Here is a 21844-nt window from a genome sequence, read left to right on the forward strand (position 1 = left end):
AAAAGACTATATCATTAATCTATATGATGATATAAATAAAATATACAGATATATCTAAAAGCTAAAGAAGATAACCTTTTCGACCCACGACTTTGTATTTATGCATATTTTTTAACTGATTCGAAGCTTTATGTGGGCATTTTGCACTTATCCAAAATATAGACAACTCAATCATATACTTCTGTAGAGGACATCTTTCCAACTTAAATGAATAACAAATATGTATGACCAGATACAAGAAATTACTTAACTAATTAAGAGCAAGCAAATTAAAGATTATATATATAAACAATATTCGTTGTGTAATCTTCTTAAAAATATAATGTTTATTATTAATAAAATGGGGTAAGTTCGTCTGTCTCAAAACGTTTACATATGGATATTATTATTATTATTTGTTAATTGTGGAGTCATACCTTATAATCAAATCACTCCATCTCTATCTCCGCATGTATATAGTGACAAAACAAAACCATTATACTAATGCTCTTCAATCTCAACCTTAAAAACCTCAAAACCAAAACAAAAAATTATCTCGACGCAAAATTTGTCACGCACTTAAGGGTGTCAAACGGACTTGAACACCATACTTTGGTTTTATCGTGAGAACAACCACCGGAGCGTGACGATAATTTTCCGATATATCAAAACTGAATCTCGTGATCAACATGGCTAATATGATCTTGGCTTCCATCAGGGCAAAAGATTGGCCTACACAATTTCTCGGACCGGCGGCAAAAGGAATGAAATGTCGACCCGAGGCGAATGATTTCGATACGAATCTAGCGGGATTGAAGTCGTTCACATCTTTGCCCCATATCTCTTCACTGTGATGAATGGCAAGCATTGGGATCCATATGGAAAGACCCTTTGGGATGTGGAGATCACCTAGCTTGATGTCTTCAAATGCCATTCTTGGAAGTACTGACGCTGGTGGATACAACCTAAGTGATTCATTTATCACCATGTTTAACTGCAGTTGGGAAAAAAAAGAAGAAAAAAGTAAATTTATTAGCCGGCATTTTAATAAATCTTTGTGGACCAAAATCCACATTTTTCAAGAAAAAAAAAAGAGTGATGATACTGTATATGCTATCCAATACGTACGTACCCCAAAAAAAAATAATAATAAATATAATATCATAAAAAGTAGCTCTCTTTTACCTAAAATAAAAATAATTATCAGTTGCAAACAACCAAAAATTGCAGATTTTTTAATGCACTGTGTCGTTTATGGTGGTGGAGTTGGAGGGTCACAAAAGAAGAATGATAGCTCTTCTTGAATTATTTTATATTGATACAAGTTCATTTATATATGTTTTTGTACCTCTTAATATTTTTTTTACTTTTAATATCGTTATTCCACTATAAAAAAAACTTTTGAATTATTTTATACACAGTTCTCTTTAAAAGGTTTTTGATCCTGTAAGTCAAAACTTTTGATTCATTAATCACGCACAAAATTTGTAAGAAATCAGTCCTCACCATATAATAAAGATATAGGAGTATATTTTTACTATATATATATATATATATATATATATATATATATATATATATATAATTTAAAACTATTGCCAGTGAGTTTAAGCGATTATAGAAATCCAGCTCATGTGATGCAAATGTTTGTTGCGACATGCATGCGAATAATAATATATTTATTATATTACAAGCTCGGCTAAGAAAATTATTATATTATATGGTTATTTGGAGGGGATGATCGGGTAAAAATTTTAAAATAAGGATTTTTGGAATTTTCAGGTGTTTTTAACCATTGATCATATATAATCACAAATTCGGATTTTGACTTTGTCAAGAATTCATGTACTCACATTAAATTATTTGACTTTGTCAAGAATTCATGTGTTAGTGCATATCATATTAAGATTTTAAATTTTATTATCAATCACCATTAAAATAAAATAATTTCAAACTAATTATAAAAACTGTGTCCATGTTTTTAAAAGAAACAAGGAATGGGAAAAAAAATAAGGTGCGTGCAGTACTCACCAAAGTAAGTTTCGAGAGCTGATCGACAGACGGCGCAGCACCGCCACTGCCGCAGCAGACTTGGCTGACCTCCGCGCGCACTTTCTCCTGCCAATCCCGATTAATCGCCAGCAACATCACTGTCCAAGTCAGCAACAGAGCTGTGGTCTCATGCCCAGCAAAAAAGAAAGTCTTGCACTCATCCATTATTACTTGTAAGTTCAAACTGAACCCGTTACTCCTCTTCTTCTGCATCTCGTTAAGCAAAATTCCCAGCAAATCATTCCCGTGAGACAAGCTTCGCCCTATTTCTACGCAGTCTTTTCTACTCTGTATTATCTCCATTAACAGCCTTTCCACCTCCATTTTCAGTGATTTTATTTCTCTGTTGTATTTGCTTGGAAAAAACCTGTATGCAGGCATTTTTAAAAAATCCTAGTACTTTCAAAAGAAAATATGAGAAATTTGTTGTTTGAATATGATAGTTGCGTACCGGCTTCCAGGGAAGCACAAATGGCGGCTTGCTTGAGCACAAAGATGCTGCAAAACTGTTAACAGATGAAATATTTGCTTCCCCTTTTCATAGTTGCAATCAAATTCAGTCCTTGAAATGATCTCAGCCGTTAGTCGGCTCATGTATTCGCCTATTTCAAATTCTGTTCGGCCATTCTTTACTTCATTCTCCAGTGACTGCAGCATCTGTTTGGTGCATTCCACCATGTATACTGCATAGATCTGCCCACAATTTTTTGAACTAAATACTTTGATATTGACATTTCTTGACATACTATTCACGAATATATATAAACATGTATACCCTTAGCTTGTCTCCCATGAATGCTGGTGCCACAATGTGTCGTTGATGGTACCAGTCGTCCCCATTCGCCATTAACAAACCATGCCCGATAAAATGCTTAGAGCCCTGTTGTTGCAGCCATGATTTCCCGGAAATTGTGCTGTATTTAGATAAAAGTTCTTTGATAAGTTCGGTTTCGGTTAAGCACATCCTGGGCTCAATTCCGTTCCAATATATAAATCTCTTCCCTACAAAAATTTGCACCATCAGGAATCTTGATCATATACAAAACACAACCCTGTCTGTACATGTAATATGCTCTATAAATCAAGTACTTACCGTATGACTCGGACCAAGAAACGAAATGAGGAAGGAGACGTCCCACGATATCATGGTTGATCGAGTCCATGTCGTGGGAGGTTGATTTCGCCACCAAAGAAGCCATCTCCAAGATGTTGCCAACCAGGAATCGGGGTTTTGGGCCGTGCACTCCCTGTTTTTCCATTATTTTCCTGATTCTTTTCGGGGTTATGTAGTAACATGATATAGTTTCATAAACAACTTTTAGGAGGAAATAGAGGCATAATATGAATATGGCCATGAAAACCACCAATTCCATGGTGGAAGATGGATTAAAAACACAGAGACGATGGGAGAAACTCTGTAATTTGTGCGCCTACCAAAAGAATGAGGATGGGTGTGGGGGTTTGTTGTTGAGTTTCTGTTTTGATGGCAATGGAGTGCGGGGAAGTGTGTGTATTTATAGTGCCAATTATATGATATGGGCAATTAAAGCTAACTTGTTTAATGAAAACTTTGAGACATGATCACTATATAATTTTCTTTTTGCTACCAACTCTCACGTATCAGTTCGGATATACGAATAAGATAAAAACTTGTGTGAGACGGTTATACGAGTCATATTTTGTGAGACGTGTATCTTATTTGGGTTATTAACGAAAAAATATTAATTTTTATGCTAAGAGTATTACTTTTTATTGTGAATATCGATAGGGTTGACTCGTCTCACAAATAAAGATTCATGAGAACGTCTCACAAGAGACCTACTCCATGAAAAATTATAAGGGTAAACATATCGATCATCAATCATAAAATTATATCATGTAACGATATTCTAAAATTTAAGACGAAATATTGAATTTAAGATACAATTATAACAAATATATCTCGGACTAAAAAATAAATATATAACTACGTGGACAACATACAATTTGCATGTGAAGAAAGACAATAACTAATTGTTTTCAAACAGGAGAGACAGAGATTCATAATTCGATCTTGTGGCAGCACTGTGCAGCTCTCTTATTAGCATCTAAATTTTTTTATTTTAAAAAAAACATATCATGCTACTGTAAATACAAATTACATACAATACATTAAAAATTAAAAATTAAAATTAAAAATCGTAAGAGACTGTAATTCTATTTGGACAAATATTTCAAAAATATTTTTAGTATTTTATAAGCGAAAACAATTATAGTATGTGTTTGGATAAGTTTTTGAAAACCTTCAATTATAGTTTTTTAAAGAATAATTGAGAAATGTTTTTTTTTTTTTTATGTTTTTAGAAATTAAGACACTGATAAGAATCAAAATATATTATTTTTTAACGTTAAAAACGTTTTATACAGTAGTTGTATAAACGTTCTTAAAACAACTTTTAAAACATTTTCTAAATTTTTGTAAAAAATAATTTTATAAAAATGTTTTATAAGTACTTTTCCAAACGGACCTGAAATGTATACTTTAAATGTTTAAAAAATACATTTAAAATTTCATTTTAATATTTTAAGCGATGATTAATCATTATTCATCGTTAAAATTAAAGTAGTGGTAACATATTTACACTCTCCTAAAGATGGGCTCGTAGGTTCGTTTTGAAAATATTTCGTAACCCAGTACTACATCTGGGGAAGGCCCATATTCGTGTTGAGCCCAATAAAAATTAAAAGTTTTTTAAATAAAGCACTATGATAAAATGACAATGAACACAATAAAAATACGTTTTTTTTATAAATAAATATTTTATTTTCACAAAGATACTGTCTCACACGTTAATTTTGAAATGGTTTTCTTACTCGACATGTCTCATGAATTTTTTTTTGTTTTATGTCAAAAATTTTACTATTCACTTAATATATGAACCAATCAACACGTGAGAGACTGATTCACATGACATTTATTCAAGAGGAAAACATAAAATACTTAAAATTATTTTTAAAATTTGTAATTGGATAATAGAATCATACAGCCTACCAGGCTAAGAAAAATGTTATCGTTTACGAATCAGATTTCTTTGAGCCGTATTTACTTCTATTAAATTTAATCGATTTTGTCCAGAATTTTGGGTTTTGTTCCGGGCAATGGAGTCTTCTCTTTCATTTATTTATTTATTTATTATTTATTATTATTAGCGGGTCGTTGTACACTATTTACGTGTGTTTTGAAAAAAAAAATAAAAATGAAGTATTTATTTAAAAGAATTGAGAAAATTGTTATAAATATTTGAAATTAAAATGAGACTAGATAAAATAAAATATAAAAAATATTATATAAAAATAATAATTTTGATATTTGATGTATTGATTTTATACATTAATTGTGAAATATATAGAAAATCTATTAAATTTATTTATTAGAATAAATTTACAAATTTTTTAATGAATTTCAAGAATATTTAAATTTATAATTTATATTTATTAATCTCGTTTATATTTTATAAAATGTTAAATAAATTCGTGAACCATAAATATATTCATTAAATAAATTCGAATTATCCAAATGTTGGATTCTCGAAATACAGTACCAATAGTTTTTTTTCCATATATATTATAACATTTATTTTTATAAAAAGTATATACAAAGAATTTTTTTTATATTATTTTATTACTATAATACAGACAATAGCATACGAATGATTTCGTTCAGTTAAATATTTATATTCTTTGAATGAATTTTTTTAAAGTAATAAATTATTAATTTGTCGATTAAATTATATTTTTCTTAACTTTAAAGAACCTAACCTAAATTTTTAATAGAATAGTAATAGATATCATAATTCATTGTTTTTAATTTTAATTTTTTGAAACACCGAGGTTTTCTCAGATTTTTTTACTGTCTTTTATTCATTTCACACGTGTCGATCGCTTATTGTGTGTTACGATACCAATTAGTCACCGCGTTGTAAGACAATAATTATCACCTCTTCTATATAAACTGTAGCTGTAGCAGTAACCGCTGCTGTTAAAGCGCTGGCGTGTGCTTGAAGATTTTTTGCCTACCCTTTTCATATACACACACGTAAATATATTCGGCGCCGGCGGGACCGGTGATTGGAGGTGCCGTTTCTGGAATCGTACAGACGTATTGGAAGGTGGAAGATGAAGATTTTTGTGAAGACTTTGAAGGGAACCCACTTCGAGATCGAAGTGAAACCCGAAGATACCGTATGGATTTATCATCTTCCTATCTGTCGCTCTGAGATACATAAATTAGTTCACACATTTTTGTCTGCATGATTTCCGCTTGAATTCTTTTAGATTTTGTTATTGGAGAGCAATTAGGGTTCTTAATCGGGTCATTTTCCTTTTTTAAAAAGGAATTAGCGGCGTAGGGTTTTTAATGGTTGTGATGGAAATCGGTATTAATGTTCTTTTCTCTTTATGTATTTAAGTTAATTTTGCTCTGGGATTTGCTTGTGTGTTTGAATTGTTGGTTCCGATATAAGGCTACCTGGATTGTGCAATCTATGTGAGGGGTATATATTCTCGAGCATTCTATAAATCTTTCAAGTGAAAGGTGTAGTAAATCGTGTTTGATCAGAGGTGATCTTAACTCATGGCGTTTGAGATTGTATGTTGAAGGTGCTTATCAAGCGTCCACTACTTTATTGGGGACGGAATAAGCTGGTGGTAATTTCCCAATTTGTGTTGGTTGCTTCTGCAGTAATTTAAAAGCAGCTCAATTTTTTAGTAATCTATTATAAGATGGGCATATTTTATATGGGGATGGGCAAGAATGCAGTTACATTCATCAATAGGATCGAATTGTCTCAGATATGGATTTTGAATCTAATACCTTACTTATAGCCAAGAATTTGAACGCTTTTATTGCTCGCTGCAAAAAGTTTTCTGGTAATTTCTCATGGAATTATGATCAGTTGCTCCAATTCCATGGAGGTAAAGTTAAACTGTAAATTTGGTATTGGTTTTTATTTTTTCGTGTGTAAGTAGTATTTGTCATTACTCACTTTCTTTTGTATATTGTTTCTGGACTAATTTAATCCACTTTGAACATTTTCTAATGCATCACACTAAAGATCAAATATCAATCATTGCTAGCTATGGCCTTGCTGTCTGATTGTGAATAAGTGAATATTTAATTTGGGACATGATAGAGTTTCTCAGTATAACTGGTATGTTTTTTCCCTTGTTTGACATATGTACGTTGTTCGTATATTCATATAGTTACCTGCTTTTCAGGTGGGGGATGTGAAGAAAAATATTGAGAAAATTCAGGGTTCTGACATCTATCCAGCTTCTCAGCAGATGCTTATTCATCAAGGGAAAGTTCTTAAGGATGACACTACACTGGAAGAGAACAAAGTTGCTGAAAAAACTTTTGTGGTAATTATGTTGACCAAGGTAATTGTCATCCTATCCTCTAGAGAAGTTCTGTAGCTAATACCTAATTACTCGTTAGAGAAGATCTATTGCTAATACCTAATTACTCTTTTTAGTTTCTGTCGCCTGTAAAACCCAGATACTAGAGTGCATCTTAACGCCAAAGAAAAAGAAAATTTTATTTATTGTTGACCATACGTGCATGTGGAAATTTTGTAGAACAAGGCATCATCAAGTGGAGCCTCAACCACATCTGCCGCACCAGCAAGCACAGTGAGTTTATCCATCTTTATTTTTGCCCTGTTTTGTCTTAGCATAATTCAAGAAACATTTTTGCATATTCGAAGTTAATTATTTTATCATGATGGATCTATTTAGAAATTTTGTATATCAAGAAATTGCATCCTCTTTTAGCTTGCCAATTTTTAATGTGCTTGTGGATTTGTTTTTTGATAGTATTTAAATGTTGAACTGATTATTCAAGGGTAAGTGGGATGATCATGAGTAGATTTTCTAGGGATTTTGTCTCAACATGCTTCCATGATTTGATCTTGTTAGCAACCATTGTAGAAAATGAAGTCTGGAAACCGACATACCCTGACATCACACGTAGACCATCAAACATAAAGTCAGGAAAAAGTAGAAAACACAAAAAAATATTCAATGACAACCCTGCAGTAGTTCCAAAATTTTTGAAGCATACACTATATGTTGCCTCTCTGTTGAGGGTATCAGGATGGTAAATTGTCGGTGAAGACATCTATAAAATAAACATCGCCATAATGGGAAAAACCTAATGAATTTGTATCATGCAAGATCTCCGGTATGTTCTAGAATTTACTTCCAAATTTAGGTGCATGAGTGCATGACACGTTTAGAATGTCAAATCTGTTGATATCTATTGTTCGGTTATTTTTTTTTTGTAGGGCCAAACTGCAAGTAATACACCTCCTTCAACTCAGCCAATAGCAGCACCCCTGACACCAGCTGTTGCACCGTGAGTTCATATTGTTCTTTTATATTTCAGCTATGCACCAATAACAAATTAATTTCTACTTCAAGATTCCAATAAATAATTTCTGTTTCATGCATTTGCAGTCCACAATCAGCTCCAGAGTCCGCTCCTGTTCCTGCACCTACCACTGCTTTGGAGTAAACTTATCTGTTTATTATGTGTGATATCGGTTGGATATTTACTGCCAGACTTTTCATTACAAAGAGACGTTTTTCTGTTCAAACAGCTCGATGACAGATGTCTATGGTCAAGCAGCTTCAAATCTAGTTGCTGGAAGTAACTTGGAGGGTACTGTTCAACATATTCTTGATATGGGCGGTGGAAGTTGGGATAGAGACACAGTTGTTCGGGCGCTCCGTGCAGCTTTTAATAATCCTGAGAGGGCTGTTGAATACCTCTATTCTGTCAGTCTCCACAATTCTTGTTCATTTTACCCTGTTTCTTCCTCTTATTATGTCCCAATTTTTTAGTACATGGTGAGGGATTATTGCATTTTTTATTTGCAAAAAATGGCAGTGAGTTAAAATGAAATTACTACATTTCTGTGATTTGTTTTAAATTAATATTCTGTGCATCTTGTATCATGTTTATAATTGTTTGAGAAAAAATGTCACCTCAGGGTATTCCAGAGCAAGCAGAACTTGCTCCTGCAGCTCAACCGCCTACTGGTGGGCTGCCTGTGAATACTTCAGCCCAAGCTACACAGCTAGCTGTACCTCCAGGTGGACCTAATGCCAATCCTTTGGATCTTTTTCCTCAGGTAGTAATTTGTTACTCTTAGATTTCATATGATCTTTTTTGGAGAGAACAAGAAAAAATATTACCTTAAGAAAAACAGAGACTAGTAATTGTATCTTTCTGTTATCAGGGCCTCCCCAATATGGGCTCCAATGCAAGTACCGGGAGCCTAGATTTTCTACGCAACAGTCAACAGGTACTGCTGCTTTTCTAGACATCTTTCTATTAGGAATTGAACGATGGTTTGATCTTGTTTTCTTCTTTTTATTGTTCTCAGTTTCAAACACTGCGAGCCATGGTGCAAGCCAATCCTCAAATATTGCAGGTTCTTAAATTACGCCATTTAGTTATACAGATACTGGTTGTAAATGTTAATTCTCTAATATCACCTCTAAGGCTTTTGATTGTATCTTTCCTTGTGTGCAGCCTATGCTTCAAGAGCTTGGAAAACAAAATCCACAACTAGTGAGAATGATTCAAGAGCATCAGGCTGACTTTCTACGTCTCATTAATGAACCTGTCGAGGGGGAAGGGTGAGGAAACTTGATTTAATTTACTTTTAACATTCTTTACGTTAATATTTCAACCTTTCAAAGGGGAAGAGTGAGATTTACCTGTATTAGTACTAACTTTCTGATTCTCTTCTGAGCTCTGGTTATGACATTTGATGTTTCCAGGAACATATTAGGACAATTTGCTGAAGCAATGCCACAGGCCATCACTGTCACACCGGAAGAGCGGGAAGCAATTGAACGGGTGAGTTTTTTTCTTATTCAATTAGAGTTCGTCTGTCACATCACATGTGTTTTGATGTAACCATGTAATCCATCTCATCATTTGGTTACTACACTTGGATTTCAATTCATTTCTTACTACTAGATATTTTATCTTAAACTCGCACATTGATGGGATATATCTTATATCTCCTTATCATGCTCTCTAGTATATAGTTTTGCTGACTGACTTGAAGTAAATTCGGCAACAATTTACCACACTCGTGTGTTCTTAGATAAGTACGAATTTGAAATTAAACGAATTGCTTAATTGGCGAATCTTTTCGTATTTCAGCTACATACTTGAATTGCAATAATTTTTCTGTTGCTATGTTATCGACAGTGAATTTTACTAATTTTTGGTACTGCTACTCGCAGCTTGAAGCTATGGGTTTTGATCGGGCTTTGGTATTAGAAGTATTCTTTGCGTGCAACAAGAATGAGGAGTTGGCTGCTAACTACTTGTTAGATCACATGCATGAGTTTGATGAGTGAAATTTGTCTTCTCGACTTGCCGTTTAACATCTCTTTCTTGCAATATGGATTTTTTTAAAATTTGGATGAATACAAAGAGTTTCCTAATATTTATGGTATAAAATCTTCTTGTGTCGCAAATTTATTACGCGGAGTCGATATTTTCTTTTATGAAAACATCTGCAATGAATTTAGAGAGAGCTATGAATTTAGATATATACACAATATTAATTGCTAAGATACGAAGGAAAATTATAGTTAAAAATACAGCGCATTAGCTTAAAATTTCGTGACGTGAGATATAATTAACCCGCATTAGCTAAAATTGCGTGCTACCGAATTACATACTTTGAAAATGTGGGGAGACATTTACCTCTATTGTGGCAAAGTGACGGTCTTTCCCTTTGTTAAGTTCATTTTGGGTCAACTTAAATGGCATGCAGAAACTCGGATGTGGCAGCAGCAAAAGAATGAATGGTTCGGGAGACGATATTATTGTTAGATAAAGATATGCAAAAAATCAAAATAGAAAATATGACAATAATAAGAAAGTAAAAAAGAAATATCAAGTAGCCAATAATATTGACGCCTCCCTTCAGCAAAACAACATATAAAACCATAAACTCAAGATCTGCTGACCAATCACCACCAAATTCGGTGATTTGAAACACATTGGTTAAGGCAACGGATCAGGCTTGGATTGGCTGGCGTGCTCGATTGTGGAGACAACCAAAGAATAATTTTTTGACAATGAAAGCCTCTCTTGCCCACAGTCAATAGAATTGTCACGACCATTGATATCCATGCCGTCCTCGTGGACGTCTTCTCGAGATAGCTCATCATGACCAAATGCAATTTCGGTGGATTGAGGTTCGGACAAGCCTTGCTTGTTACGGTGGGAACTTCCAGTGCTATGTCTATCAGATGGATCACGGCGGATTTCTTTAATTTCTGTATCAATAGCATCTGATAAAAGCTGATTGTTCTCATTGCTGGGGGACGTCACTGTGGTCTCGAATTCGTCTTGAACTTGATCAGACATAATATTGCACAACTCTGGGCTATCTGAATTGCTGGGCTCGATGTTATCACTCAGTTGATAGAAATTGAAAGATTCATTATCACCGCTACTGCCTTCTTCAGTAACATGGTGTTCTACCATCTGATTGCTTTTATCTGCTCCTTCATCAAGATCTTGATCTTCAGCAATGAGATTCTCCTTGTTGCCACAAGACGGAGGAGTTGAGTCTCCGATACTATTATCTGAGCAAGAGGTACCTCTTTCTTCCGCAGGAGCAGTTCCATTTCTCGAGGCAGGAAATGACTGGAATGTATCCCAATCATCATCTTCTTCGACGGTACTGTTACTATCAGATTCCTCTGTGGAATCCTTTGGAGGGGCCAACTGAAGGGAACTGTTGGTTTCATTTTGCTCTGTCTGTGAAGGTAACTTGATTACCAAAGGTGCTCCAGAGGATTCGGCCGGTTTTGGGATCTGGTATTGCGTAACAGAAGCGCGGATGATGTCCTGAAAGCATTGGGTTGAAATCGGAATCCCAAATTTTAATGCAGGAGATTAGAAAGGAGAGCTCAAAACTTGAATTCCCAGAGCATGGAATTGAAATCAGAAAAAATTTAAATTTGGAGATTCCAAACAAGAAACAAAGTGGTGCAAAATACCTAGAAACTCAGTAAATTATCATGCACTCGGAAAAAATAACACGCACACACTATTTAATGTACCAACGAACCATTATTTTATAGATAAAGTTGTCTTGAAGCTTAAGCCGATTAGACTGTGAAATTAAGTCATTCACGCCAAGAGAGCTCATACAGATAACTGTAAAAATGGAGGAAAACATAAGGATATCAACAGTAATAGCAACAAGAACAATTAGGAATCAGACATTTATTTTTACAGGGTACTTCTCATTCATTGATCTAAGACGATTCTCATGAAAGATGAGTACAGGAGACAAGCTACTCAGCACTTGGCACACTTGTTAACTGGCACTAAATTGTTTAATAATCTAAGTTTCTCCTCCCTCAATACACGTATCCCTTTTCAAACCTAGGTGAACTGATGATTCTAGGATAGCAACACTGTGGAGACAACCAAAATCTTTTGACTCATTCCAAGAATACCAAAGCCTGAATAATAAAGCAAGAAAAGAACCTGAAGCTGCTGTCTTTGTGTGGTGGGCATTGCCAATAAAATCTCCTTGACAGAAACTGCTGAACTAGGAATTTGTGCAAGTTGTGAAACAATTTTTATAGATACGCTTTGTAAATCATGAACTTGCTGTAATTAAAATTGACGATTAGCTTAGATAAAGAAGAAAATAAATATTAAGCATGCAGTGTATGCCAATGGGATTACCTGAGACAGAGAACCATCTGATATTGAAAAAATTGTGAGAATAGCTTCCAAAAGCAGGTTTATCACACCCTTCTGATGATCACAACCCTTTGACAGGGTATGCAGAAGCGTTAGGATTTTCAGACATTCTCCAGCAATAGCAACTGCTTCTCTTTCAACGTGTTTCTGCAATCAAAATCAAATTACTGGGCACATAAGGTGATGTCAAAATGACATTTTAAGTTTTGCCAAATGAAATTATCACCTCCAATACATTCTGAATTATGATCAACAAATCTCCAACAAGCTCACCAACAAAAAAGATTAAGAAAGTGTTGGACGCTGCACCAATCCCTTTCTGTAATATGACTTTCACTACCTGCAGACCAACTGCTTGAATCTGCACATATAACTTCGAGTTTCATACTTGAAAGTGAATGCCTCAACCAAAAAGAAAAACTCTGAATTTGACCACCTGTATGTCAGAATCACCAAGCATGGCCTGGATACATTGAATGCTGTGATGCAGCATTCTGAACAACACAGGGTTACTTTCTAGGCTATCTCCAGAACCTTCAAAAACAAAAGCTAGAGAAGCAAGTGAAAAAACTTGTTCCACAGAAAAGGCAAGCTTCAAGTACAGAATTTTGCGCAAGTGGAAGCTCTTATTTTGCAATTGATGAATTGCATCAATGCAATCATTTGTGAACTTAGCAGTAGCACATAGACAAGCTCTGATTATTGATGCCAAGTGGGTAATGCCATCAGCCACAAGTTCAGATTTTTCTGCAATAAAAGAATCATCAACCCAATCCATTCTACATGTTACTCAATGAAACGTAACGGATCACCGATAAATTCACATTCTGATGGAGTTGATTCTTCTCAAATTGAAATTTAATTTGAATTTTATCATATTTTTTACCATAATCAACTATTGAAATTTAAAGTCTAAACAATGTTCAGCTATGTAGTAAAGGAATTATAATTTAAAGGTTGAACTTTGTAAGAGAATAAATCCTGCAAATGAATATATGCTAGATAGTATTTAATTATTACACAAAACGCCAAGGTGCAACTAGCAAATTCACTTCTTTAATTCTTTCCGTATTTTGAGAAACACAAACACCACAAGCTTCAATCCCAAACACAAATAATGTAAATGGAACCGTTTATACCAATCTCCCTCTTTTCCTGATAAAAACTGCCATTTAGAATCGACAATATTCTTACATAAGTTGAAAAAATGAAACATTAAGATATAAATTTTAATTTTAGCATCAAACACAGTAAATTCTGCGCTTGTGGTTGCATCATTGTTAATTTTAAGTTGCAGTTTCTCATTTCAGAAATTGGTAAACATTTGTGGAAGCCTTAAACGAAAACCAGCACATTAATTTGGAGCAGATGTTATTGCTTATAATTGGCCTGCAACATAGGTCAAAGATTTCAAGTTTCTCATAGTAACAATAAACATCCATTTGTCATTTATCGGATTATTTCAGCGTAAATGATGACTGTATTTTTATGGTCTTTGCCATATCTACTTCCGGTATATGACCCGTATTGCAAGAAAATTTGTAAACAATAATATATGTTCCAAATTAGCGTTTTGGTTTTCTTTCAAGACTTCCACAGATATTTGTTCCAAATTTTATATGCATATACATATACACACACACACCCACACACACACACACACCCCTATAACATCTCGTTAACAAGCTGGAAATACAATAGGATGCATTGGTGCTTGTGAAGTCTACTCCTACAAACTCACCATGTCCCTTTGGTAAAGAAATGATAAACTTGACAAAGTCAAATATTCTTGCAAGGTATAATTCATTTGATGCTTCTCCAATGCACTTGAAACCAATCAAGAGAAAAGGCAACAATAGTTTTAACCGCATCTGCACAAACAAACAATTTATAATGCTAGTAATCAAAGGAGTTCTGAATTCAAGCACTGCATGAGATGATATAATCCAATGCATCGACATTAAATAACAAAATATAGAACAATATGACAGACGATATAAGGAAAAATAATTATCTTATTGTTTATTCTTTAAAGTCATGGATTAGCACACGTTATATAGATCAAATGAGTAAAATCAAATCCCACTAAATCTGGGAAATATTCTTCATACCGATAATATAGGATCCTAGTTAAAAAATGAGCCTATCAAACCCCAACTACTCGACACTCCCCTCAAGTTGGTGCGAAGATATCATCATCCCCAACTTGCTCGCTTGTTCTTCAAAGATTTGTTTGGATAAGCCCTTAGTCAGGATATCCGCAACTTGTAATAGGCTTGGAACAAATGGAATACAAATAACTCCTTCTTCAAGTTTCTCTTTTATGCAATGATTTTCAATTTCGATATGCTTTGTTCTCTCATGAGGAACTGGATTGTGAACAATGTTAATGGTTGCTTTGTTGTTACTGTACAACTTGATGGGAAACTTCAGAATCATTTTTAGATCCTCCATGACTCATTTAAGCCACAATACTTTACACACTCCTTCTACCATAGATCTGAATTCCGCCTCTGCGCTAATTCTTGCAACTACTCCTTGTTTTTTGCTTCTTTATGTTACAAAGTTGTCCCATAAAAATGTGCAATAACCAGATGTTGATCTTGATCAGTGACTGATCCTGCCCAATCGACATCTGTATATACTTCAACTTCTCGTTTATCAGTTTTTCAAAGAGCAATCCCTTCCCTGGAGTTCTCTTTAGATATTGTAGAATTCGATATACAACATCAAGGTGTTCTCCACACGGCGAGTGCATAAATTGGCTCACCATACTTACTGTGAAGGCAATGTCCTGGCGTGTGTGCGACAAATAAATCAATCTCCCGACCAATCTTTGATATTTTCCGGTATCCACTGCAGCGCCACTGTTGATATCTCGTAGCTTTTTATTGGCTTCTATAGGAGTATCCGATGGTTTGCATCCACTCATCCATGTCTCCTTTAGGAGATCAAGAATATATTTTCTTTCGAACACCATGATTCTTTTTGTTGACCTTGCTACCTTCATTCCAAGGATATACTTCAAGTGCCCCAGGTCTTTCATTTCAAACTCTCTTGCCAAACTTTTCTTTAACATGTTTGTCTCTTCTATATCATCATCTGTCAATAATAACACAGACAATTAACACTAAAATCTTTCCACTATTGGACTTTTTTGTGAAGAGAGTATTATCCAATTGCCCTTGACAATGGCCTTGGCTTCTCACAAACTTTGTGAACCTTTCAAAGCATGCTCTGGGAGACTGTTTCAGTCCATAAAGTGATTTCTTCAGCTCACACCTTTGGTTTAAACTTATAAGTAAATCCAGGTGGTGGTTCCATATGCACTTCCTCTTATAGATCACCATTCAGAAAGGTGTTCTTCACATCTAGCTGATTTAGTGGCCAATCAAGAGTAGCAACAACATAGAGAATAACTCGAACTGTATTGAGTTTGCCATTGGAGAGAGTTTCTGTGTAGTGAACTCCATATGTTTGGGTGAAGCCTTTGGCAACCAACCGTGCTTTATACCGTTCCAGGGATCCATCAGAATTGTATTTGGGGAAAATACAAACTTACACCCGATAACAGATTTCTCACTTGGTAGGTCAGTCTTCTCCAAGGTAGAGTTTTTTCTAGAGCTCTCATCTCCTCATAAATCGTCTCTCTCCATTCAGGGATCTCTAGAGCTTCTCGTACATTCTTAGGAATACCTATGGCATCTAACTGAGAGACAATCGAACAATAGGAAGATGTTTTTTTTATAAGAGACGGAGTTTGAGATTGGGTGTTTTGTGCATAATCGAGTATGTTTTCTCAGGGCAATGGGAAGATCAATGTTGTTTTCAAGAGTGGTCGAGGCATCATTCTAAGTTTCAAGATCTAGTCCACAAGTTGACTCATGGCATTGTTGAATAACTGGGTCTCCCTCTTTCTTGCACCCTTCTTCCCTATATAAATCAATCCTTTAAAATGTTTCTCACATGTCTCCATTGTTATCTCAGATTGATTAAAATTTGAAATTTCATAGTTTCCTAGTTCTACATTAAAATCAGACTCGGTTAAGTGGTCATCTTCACTAACTCTAGATTCCCCCTGAAGATGAGGCGTGTAGAAAGACTTACCTTCAACGAATGTTTTTTTTTTTATCAGAAACTATTTATATTTTATTAATTAATAAAGATTGTTACAATTACAGTGGATGAGTAATCCACAATCTGAGCAATCCACATACATCAAATGCTAGGAAATTAAACTAACAAGAACTTCCAATCCCTAGCTAACTCAGATAATGTGATATGCTGAAACTGGGGAATGATTATTGTCCAAGTAGCCACCCTGAATTTGATATTGTCCCATAAATCTTCCCACGTTTTTTCCTCATCCCTGAATATTCTGCTGTTGCGTTCCATCCAAATAGACCAAAAAGTGCAATGCACAACTAAGTACCAAAAGTTTGTCAGACTCTTGCCCTTGAGGAATCCCGGCTCGGTGATAAGCATGTCTTGCGATCTTCTTGGAAAAACCCATTCGAATCCCAGGTGTTGCATAATTTGTGTCCATATTTTCGTCGTGAACGTGCAGTGCAACATAATGTGATCTTGAGTCTCATCGTTTTTCAACGAATGTTACATCCATGAAGATAAAAAAAAATTGATAAGGGTCAACACACTTGTACCCCATTGGTTTGCAAGATACCCAACAAAGATACATTTTCGTGTCTTTGGGTCCAGTTTCGAGATACCAGGATCAAAGTTATGAACAAATGCTAGACTGCCAAATATTTTCAGAAGGATTTTAGTCAGAAGGCGTGTAATGGGGAAATGTTTTAGAAAATATTCACAGGGGATTGACAATTCAAAATCTTAGATGGTGGTCTATTTATCAAATAGGTGACTGTTAGAACTGCTTCTCCCCAAAGATATTAGGCACTTTAGTTGAAAACTATTTGCTCGAGTAACTTCAAGGAGATGTCTGTTTTTTCGTTCAGCCACACCATTTTGTTGAGGTGTATGGAGACAAGAGCTTTGGTGAATGAGCTCTTGCTCTTGAAAAACCTTGCCAAATATGTTGTTAAAATATTCCCGCCCATTATCATTCCAAATTTTTTTTATCCTAGTGTGGAATTGAGTTTGAATCATTAGGAAAAAAATTTGAAATGTGACCCATGCATCAGACTTATCTTTCAAAAGGAAAACTCAAGTCAGACTTGCATGATCATCAATGAAAGACACAAATTACCGTTTATTAATAATTGTTTTTACTTTACATGAGCCCCAAACATCACTATGAATCATTGTAAATCGCGTGGACTTTTTAAAGGTTGACATGAAAAAGAAGCCCGATGATTTTGTTTGGGTAACTCACAATATTCACAATGCAAAGTAAAAGGATTTTTATTGATAAACAACTTGGAAACACTTTTTTCAAATAAATAAAGTTCGGATGACCTAACCGACCATGCCATAATAAAATATAATCCACACTTGAATAGGAAACAAAATTGAGACACTCGTCTGGATCACGTCTGCCAAGGAAGGATTCCGCAGTAAGAAATTAAAGTCTACCATCTTGTTTAGCATTGCCAATCATCATCCCCGAGGCCAAATACTGAAATTCACAATGAGAGGACAAAAATATGACTCGACGCGTAAGATTAATGGTGAGTTAATTGATTGACAAGAGATTATACGATAACGTGTAACAGTTAACACATTGGTAAGAGTTAAAGAAGGGGAAATAACAACAGTTCATTTCCCTGCAAGCCATGAGCGATTTTAAATTCTTGGTTTCCCTACACGGGATATATGAGGAGAAAAATTGCAATGAACCTGTCATATGATCTGTTACTCCGGAATCTAGAATCCAGACACTGTTAGTTATCGAATTTGCGATATTTGCACAAGGATAAATACATGTCTGGGCCAAAGAACACGAGGGCTTGGATTTATCACGTCTAGAATCAAACAATTGGAATAGCTGCTCTAACCGATCCTTTGTGAAGGGAAGCTAAGGAGGGTGAGGGCACTCCAGAATCTTCACCACCTACTTGAAAAGCTCAACCATCGGTATTTGATCTGGTGGTGCCAAATTTTTTCTTAAGATGGGCTGGTTTCCCATGTATTCTCCAGCATGTTTCTATAGTGTGCCATGTCTTTTTGCACTTCTCGCAAAATGGTCTCCCATCAGAACCCTTATCTCGACTCACAAAGGCTGAACCTTCAGACTCCATGGTGTGTTCAGAATGTTCCAGCATGACTTGGCGTCGAGTTTCTTCATGCCGGAACTCGGAAAACACCTCCCGAAGGCTAGTCAGAGGTTTTCGCCCAAGTACACGTCCTCGAACCTCATCCAGATCCTTGTTTAATCCCACAAGAAAGACAAACATCCTATGTCGGTCTAGTTTTGCCTTGTAGCAGGTACAGTCCTTGCTACTCTCCCACTCATCTGCATCGAGGAGGTCCAATTAGAACTATCAACTTGTTATAGTAAGTTGTGACATCATTGTTACTCGTTGCATCTGCCACACCCGAGTATTTAGCTCGTACAGTTGAGATTATTTTCAGAATCGGTGTAGTTTTCTCGGACAGACTCCCAAACCTCACGAGTCGTGGGTAAGAACATGAATGGTTCCCCGATTGCTGGCTCCATCGAGTTGATCAACAATATCGTGACCAATGAATTCTCGGATTGCCACTGCTTATATCTCGGATCAGTCGAACCCAGGACTTTCACTTCGCCGTTCACAAAATCTAGCTTTTCTTTTCCATCAATAACAAGCCGGGCTGATTGTGCCCACTCCAAGTAATTATTCTCATTCAATTGGTGAATCATTATTTGAAAGGAAGAATCTGGGGGCGTGACATGCGATTGGGTTCCACCGTCACTGCTTAAACTGGCGCCTTAACTACTAGAACCAGCGTCGACCATGGCTGCTTTGAAATTCATGCCCGATTTTAACCTAGATGCTCAGATACCACATAGAACAATATGACAGACAATATAAAGAAAAATAATTCTATTATTTCTTATTCTTTAAAATAATGAATTAATACACTTTATATAGATCAAAAAAGTCGTACCATACCAATAATATAGAATCCTAGTTCAAAATTGAGCCTATCAAATTCTAACTACTCGACACAAAATATTTACTCAAAGACTGTCTACGAGGTACTTGTCATGAACCAGCATAAATGATTTAACATACCTGAGGTTCAGCGCGTTCCAATAGCGTGGAAGCTGTGATAAGCGGGACAGAAATAATGGTCTCCCAGCTTGATGAATAACAGGAATTAGTATCATTACTGAAATTAAAGTAAAATCAGATTTTTTATCAGACATTGAATCTTCTATATAGCATCGATTCCTATATAGCATCTCCAGGAAAAGAAATACAAGATTCAGGTACCTAAGTAAAATCTTGAACAAAGAAGTCAAACAGAGTTCTGATGTCAAATATGCAAAGTTCTCTTCTTCAAGAAAATCTTTCGGGCATTTCTGAATGACCTGCTAAGGCCAGTCAAAGAAACGAGGGATTAAAATCAGAAGGAGCTACCAAAAGTCCCACCACTGCAACGATAACATGTTCTAAAGTATCCAGCTACCTCCTGTTTGTTCTCACAATAAGCTGTTAAACATTCTAGAAAAGTATCAATTTGAAGGAAAAAGAGATTGACTAATGTGCATAAGCACTTGTGACCACATACATAAAATTCTACATACTCAAGCTCAAGGCATGAGAATCAGCACTAGCTTCTCCCTAATGGCAAGAAAAGATGAGCCTACTTGAGATTGTGCTCAAATAACAAAATAATAGGTATTCTCCCCACTTTGTTGACATTGACTGATAAATGGTAAAATTTATATTCTGTGTTCATTTTTTAGGAGTAGTATGCATCTTTCGTGCGAGCTGGGTTAATTGACCAAAATAATAAATATTAAAACAAACAAAATCCAATCATCACCTGTAGAAAGATAGAAAATCCAAGACTATCCCATGCATCTTCCCTGAAAATTAAGTACAAAAAGACCTGCATCCATATCACACTTACAGATGAATAAAAGTTTTTACATGGACAGCCTTCCAAGATAATATAAGAAGCGACAAAATAACCAGGTTCTAATATAACAGAAAACAGTCCACCCTATGTTTCTGTTTTTGTGATGCAGAAACTCTGCATAAACCATAAGGTGCAGAAAAACCAAAATCAGACAAAGGCGTGGCACTCTTTATATGTATAACAATATGCAACAATCTGCGCAGAAAATATTAAAAAGTAGAAATAAGTCTTTCTAAGATAAACTTGGCATTGGTTGCATCATGCAATTGTCCTCTCTATCCGAAAATAAGACTGGGAACCCCTGAATGCAAAAACTAGAAACAACCAAGGATGCAATTGTTTTTGAACATATGTACACTAGCCCACCTGAAAGTAATGGAAAAAATCTAAACAAGAGAGAATTCTTATTCAATTGGGAATACCTAATGTTTGGGGGCGACAAATTGCTCTTGCTCAGGACGATCAAATCTTGACGTTTGGGTTGTTACAAGGTTAGTTGTACAGTTATCCATAACTACAATTTTTTTAATGCAGGGCAAGCACAAGATTGATTGGTATTATAGTCAAGGTCACGCATTTCATTCTCACGTTGGTGCAATTATTAGGAAGGTGATTGTTGGGGAACAACATTTGTCCCTGCTAGGAAAACAATCATAACATAATATTTGGTCTGCTGTATGATTTAAAATATTTAAGTTATCATTATCATTTTAAAATGGTAAGCAATTGATCCTACAATATGTGATACAGACAAGATCTACATGTCCGATTCTCATAACTTGCAAGATAGTGTAATTATTAGGAGAGACATTGTTGAGAATGGTTAATTGTCGATGTTAAGAAAGTGTTTGAAACATGACATTTAGACCATAGTACGGTTTAAAAAGACTTAACTTTTTAGCTTAGACTACAATACAGATTAAAAGACTTAACTTTTGATAAAGCGGAAAATGTTCAATATTATTGTTGGTA

General features: G+C 35.1%; 3 protein-coding genes across 4 annotated transcripts in view; 1 reads left to right on the plus strand and 2 right to left on the minus strand.

Annotated features, from left to right (window-relative positions):
* Positions 1–308: 308 nt before the first annotated feature.
* On the minus strand, positions 309–3553 carry LOC140835945 (cytokinin hydroxylase-like). Its single transcript, XM_073201356.1, has 5 exons — positions 3125–3553; positions 2807–3033; positions 2483–2724; positions 2011–2398; positions 309–973 (listed from the first exon to the last, which is right to left on the minus strand). The coding sequence occupies exons 1-5, from the start codon at positions 3402–3404 to the stop codon at positions 551–553; spliced, it is 1560 nt and encodes a 519-aa protein (XP_073057457.1). The 5' UTR covers positions 3405–3553; the 3' UTR covers positions 309–550.
* Positions 3554–6017: 2464 nt separating this feature from the next.
* LOC140836401 (ubiquitin receptor RAD23d-like) lies at positions 6018–10538 on the plus strand. The gene is made up of 12 exons (XM_073201886.1): positions 6018–6252; positions 7288–7449; positions 7648–7701; positions 8355–8425; positions 8527–8580; positions 8670–8847; positions 9063–9203; positions 9312–9377; positions 9459–9506; positions 9608–9714; positions 9859–9937; positions 10333–10538. The coding sequence occupies exons 1-12, from the start codon at positions 6187–6189 to the stop codon at positions 10447–10449; spliced, it is 1143 nt and encodes a 380-aa protein (XP_073057987.1). The 5' UTR covers positions 6018–6186; the 3' UTR covers positions 10450–10538.
* Positions 10539–10954: 416 nt separating this feature from the next.
* Positions 10955–21844, minus strand: part of LOC140836402 (protein SWEETIE) — a 34900-nt gene continuing 24010 nt past the window's right edge. Inside the window, exons 40-48 of one of the 2 annotated variants that reach the window (XM_073201888.1) lie at positions 20777–20842; positions 20221–20318; positions 20020–20086; positions 14568–14697; positions 13263–13573; positions 13053–13187; positions 12809–12973; positions 12605–12730; positions 10955–11956 (exon numbers count right to left, since the gene is read on the minus strand). In XM_073201888.1, the coding sequence (XP_073057989.1) occupies positions 11105–11956; positions 12605–12730; positions 12809–12973; positions 13053–13187; positions 13263–13573; positions 14568–14697; positions 20020–20086; positions 20221–20318; positions 20777–20842 (1950 nt within the window). In that variant the 3' untranslated portion in view covers positions 10955–11104. Of the gene's footprint in view, positions 11957–12604; positions 12731–12808; positions 12974–13052; positions 13188–13262; positions 13574–14567; positions 14698–20019; positions 20117–20220; positions 20319–20776; positions 20843–21844 lie in introns of both variants that reach the window. The other variant, XM_073201887.1, reaches the window with a different exon arrangement.

Source organism: Primulina eburnea, chromosome 7 (genome assembly GCF_022965805.1).
Source record: "Primulina eburnea isolate SZY01 chromosome 7, ASM2296580v1, whole genome shotgun sequence".
Lineage (NCBI taxonomy): Eukaryota > Viridiplantae > Streptophyta > Magnoliopsida > Lamiales > Gesneriaceae > Primulina > Primulina eburnea.

Coding starts and splice junctions, on each gene's coding strand:
- LOC140835945 (XM_073201356.1), bottom strand. CDS start 3,404: ATGGAATTGGTGGTTTTCATGGCCATATTCATATTATGCCTCTATTTC. Junction 2,399..2,482: donor TTGTGCTTCCCTGGAAGCCG/GTACGCAACTAT, acceptor GCCTGCATACAG/GTTTTTTCCAAGCAAATACA. Junction 974..2,010: donor AGCTCTCGAAACTTACTTTG/GTGAGTACTGCA, acceptor TCCCAACTGCAG/TTAAACATGGTGATAAATGA.
- LOC140836401 (XM_073201886.1), top strand. CDS start 6,187: ATGAAGATTTTTGTGAAGACTTTGAAGGGAACCCACTTCGAGATCGAA. Junction 7,702..8,354: donor CTGCCGCACCAGCAAGCACA/GTGAGTTTATCC, acceptor TTTTTTTTGTAG/GGCCAAACTGCAAGTAATAC. Junction 9,507..9,607: donor CCAATCCTCAAATATTGCAG/GTTCTTAAATTA, acceptor CCTTGTGTGCAG/CCTATGCTTCAAGAGCTTGG.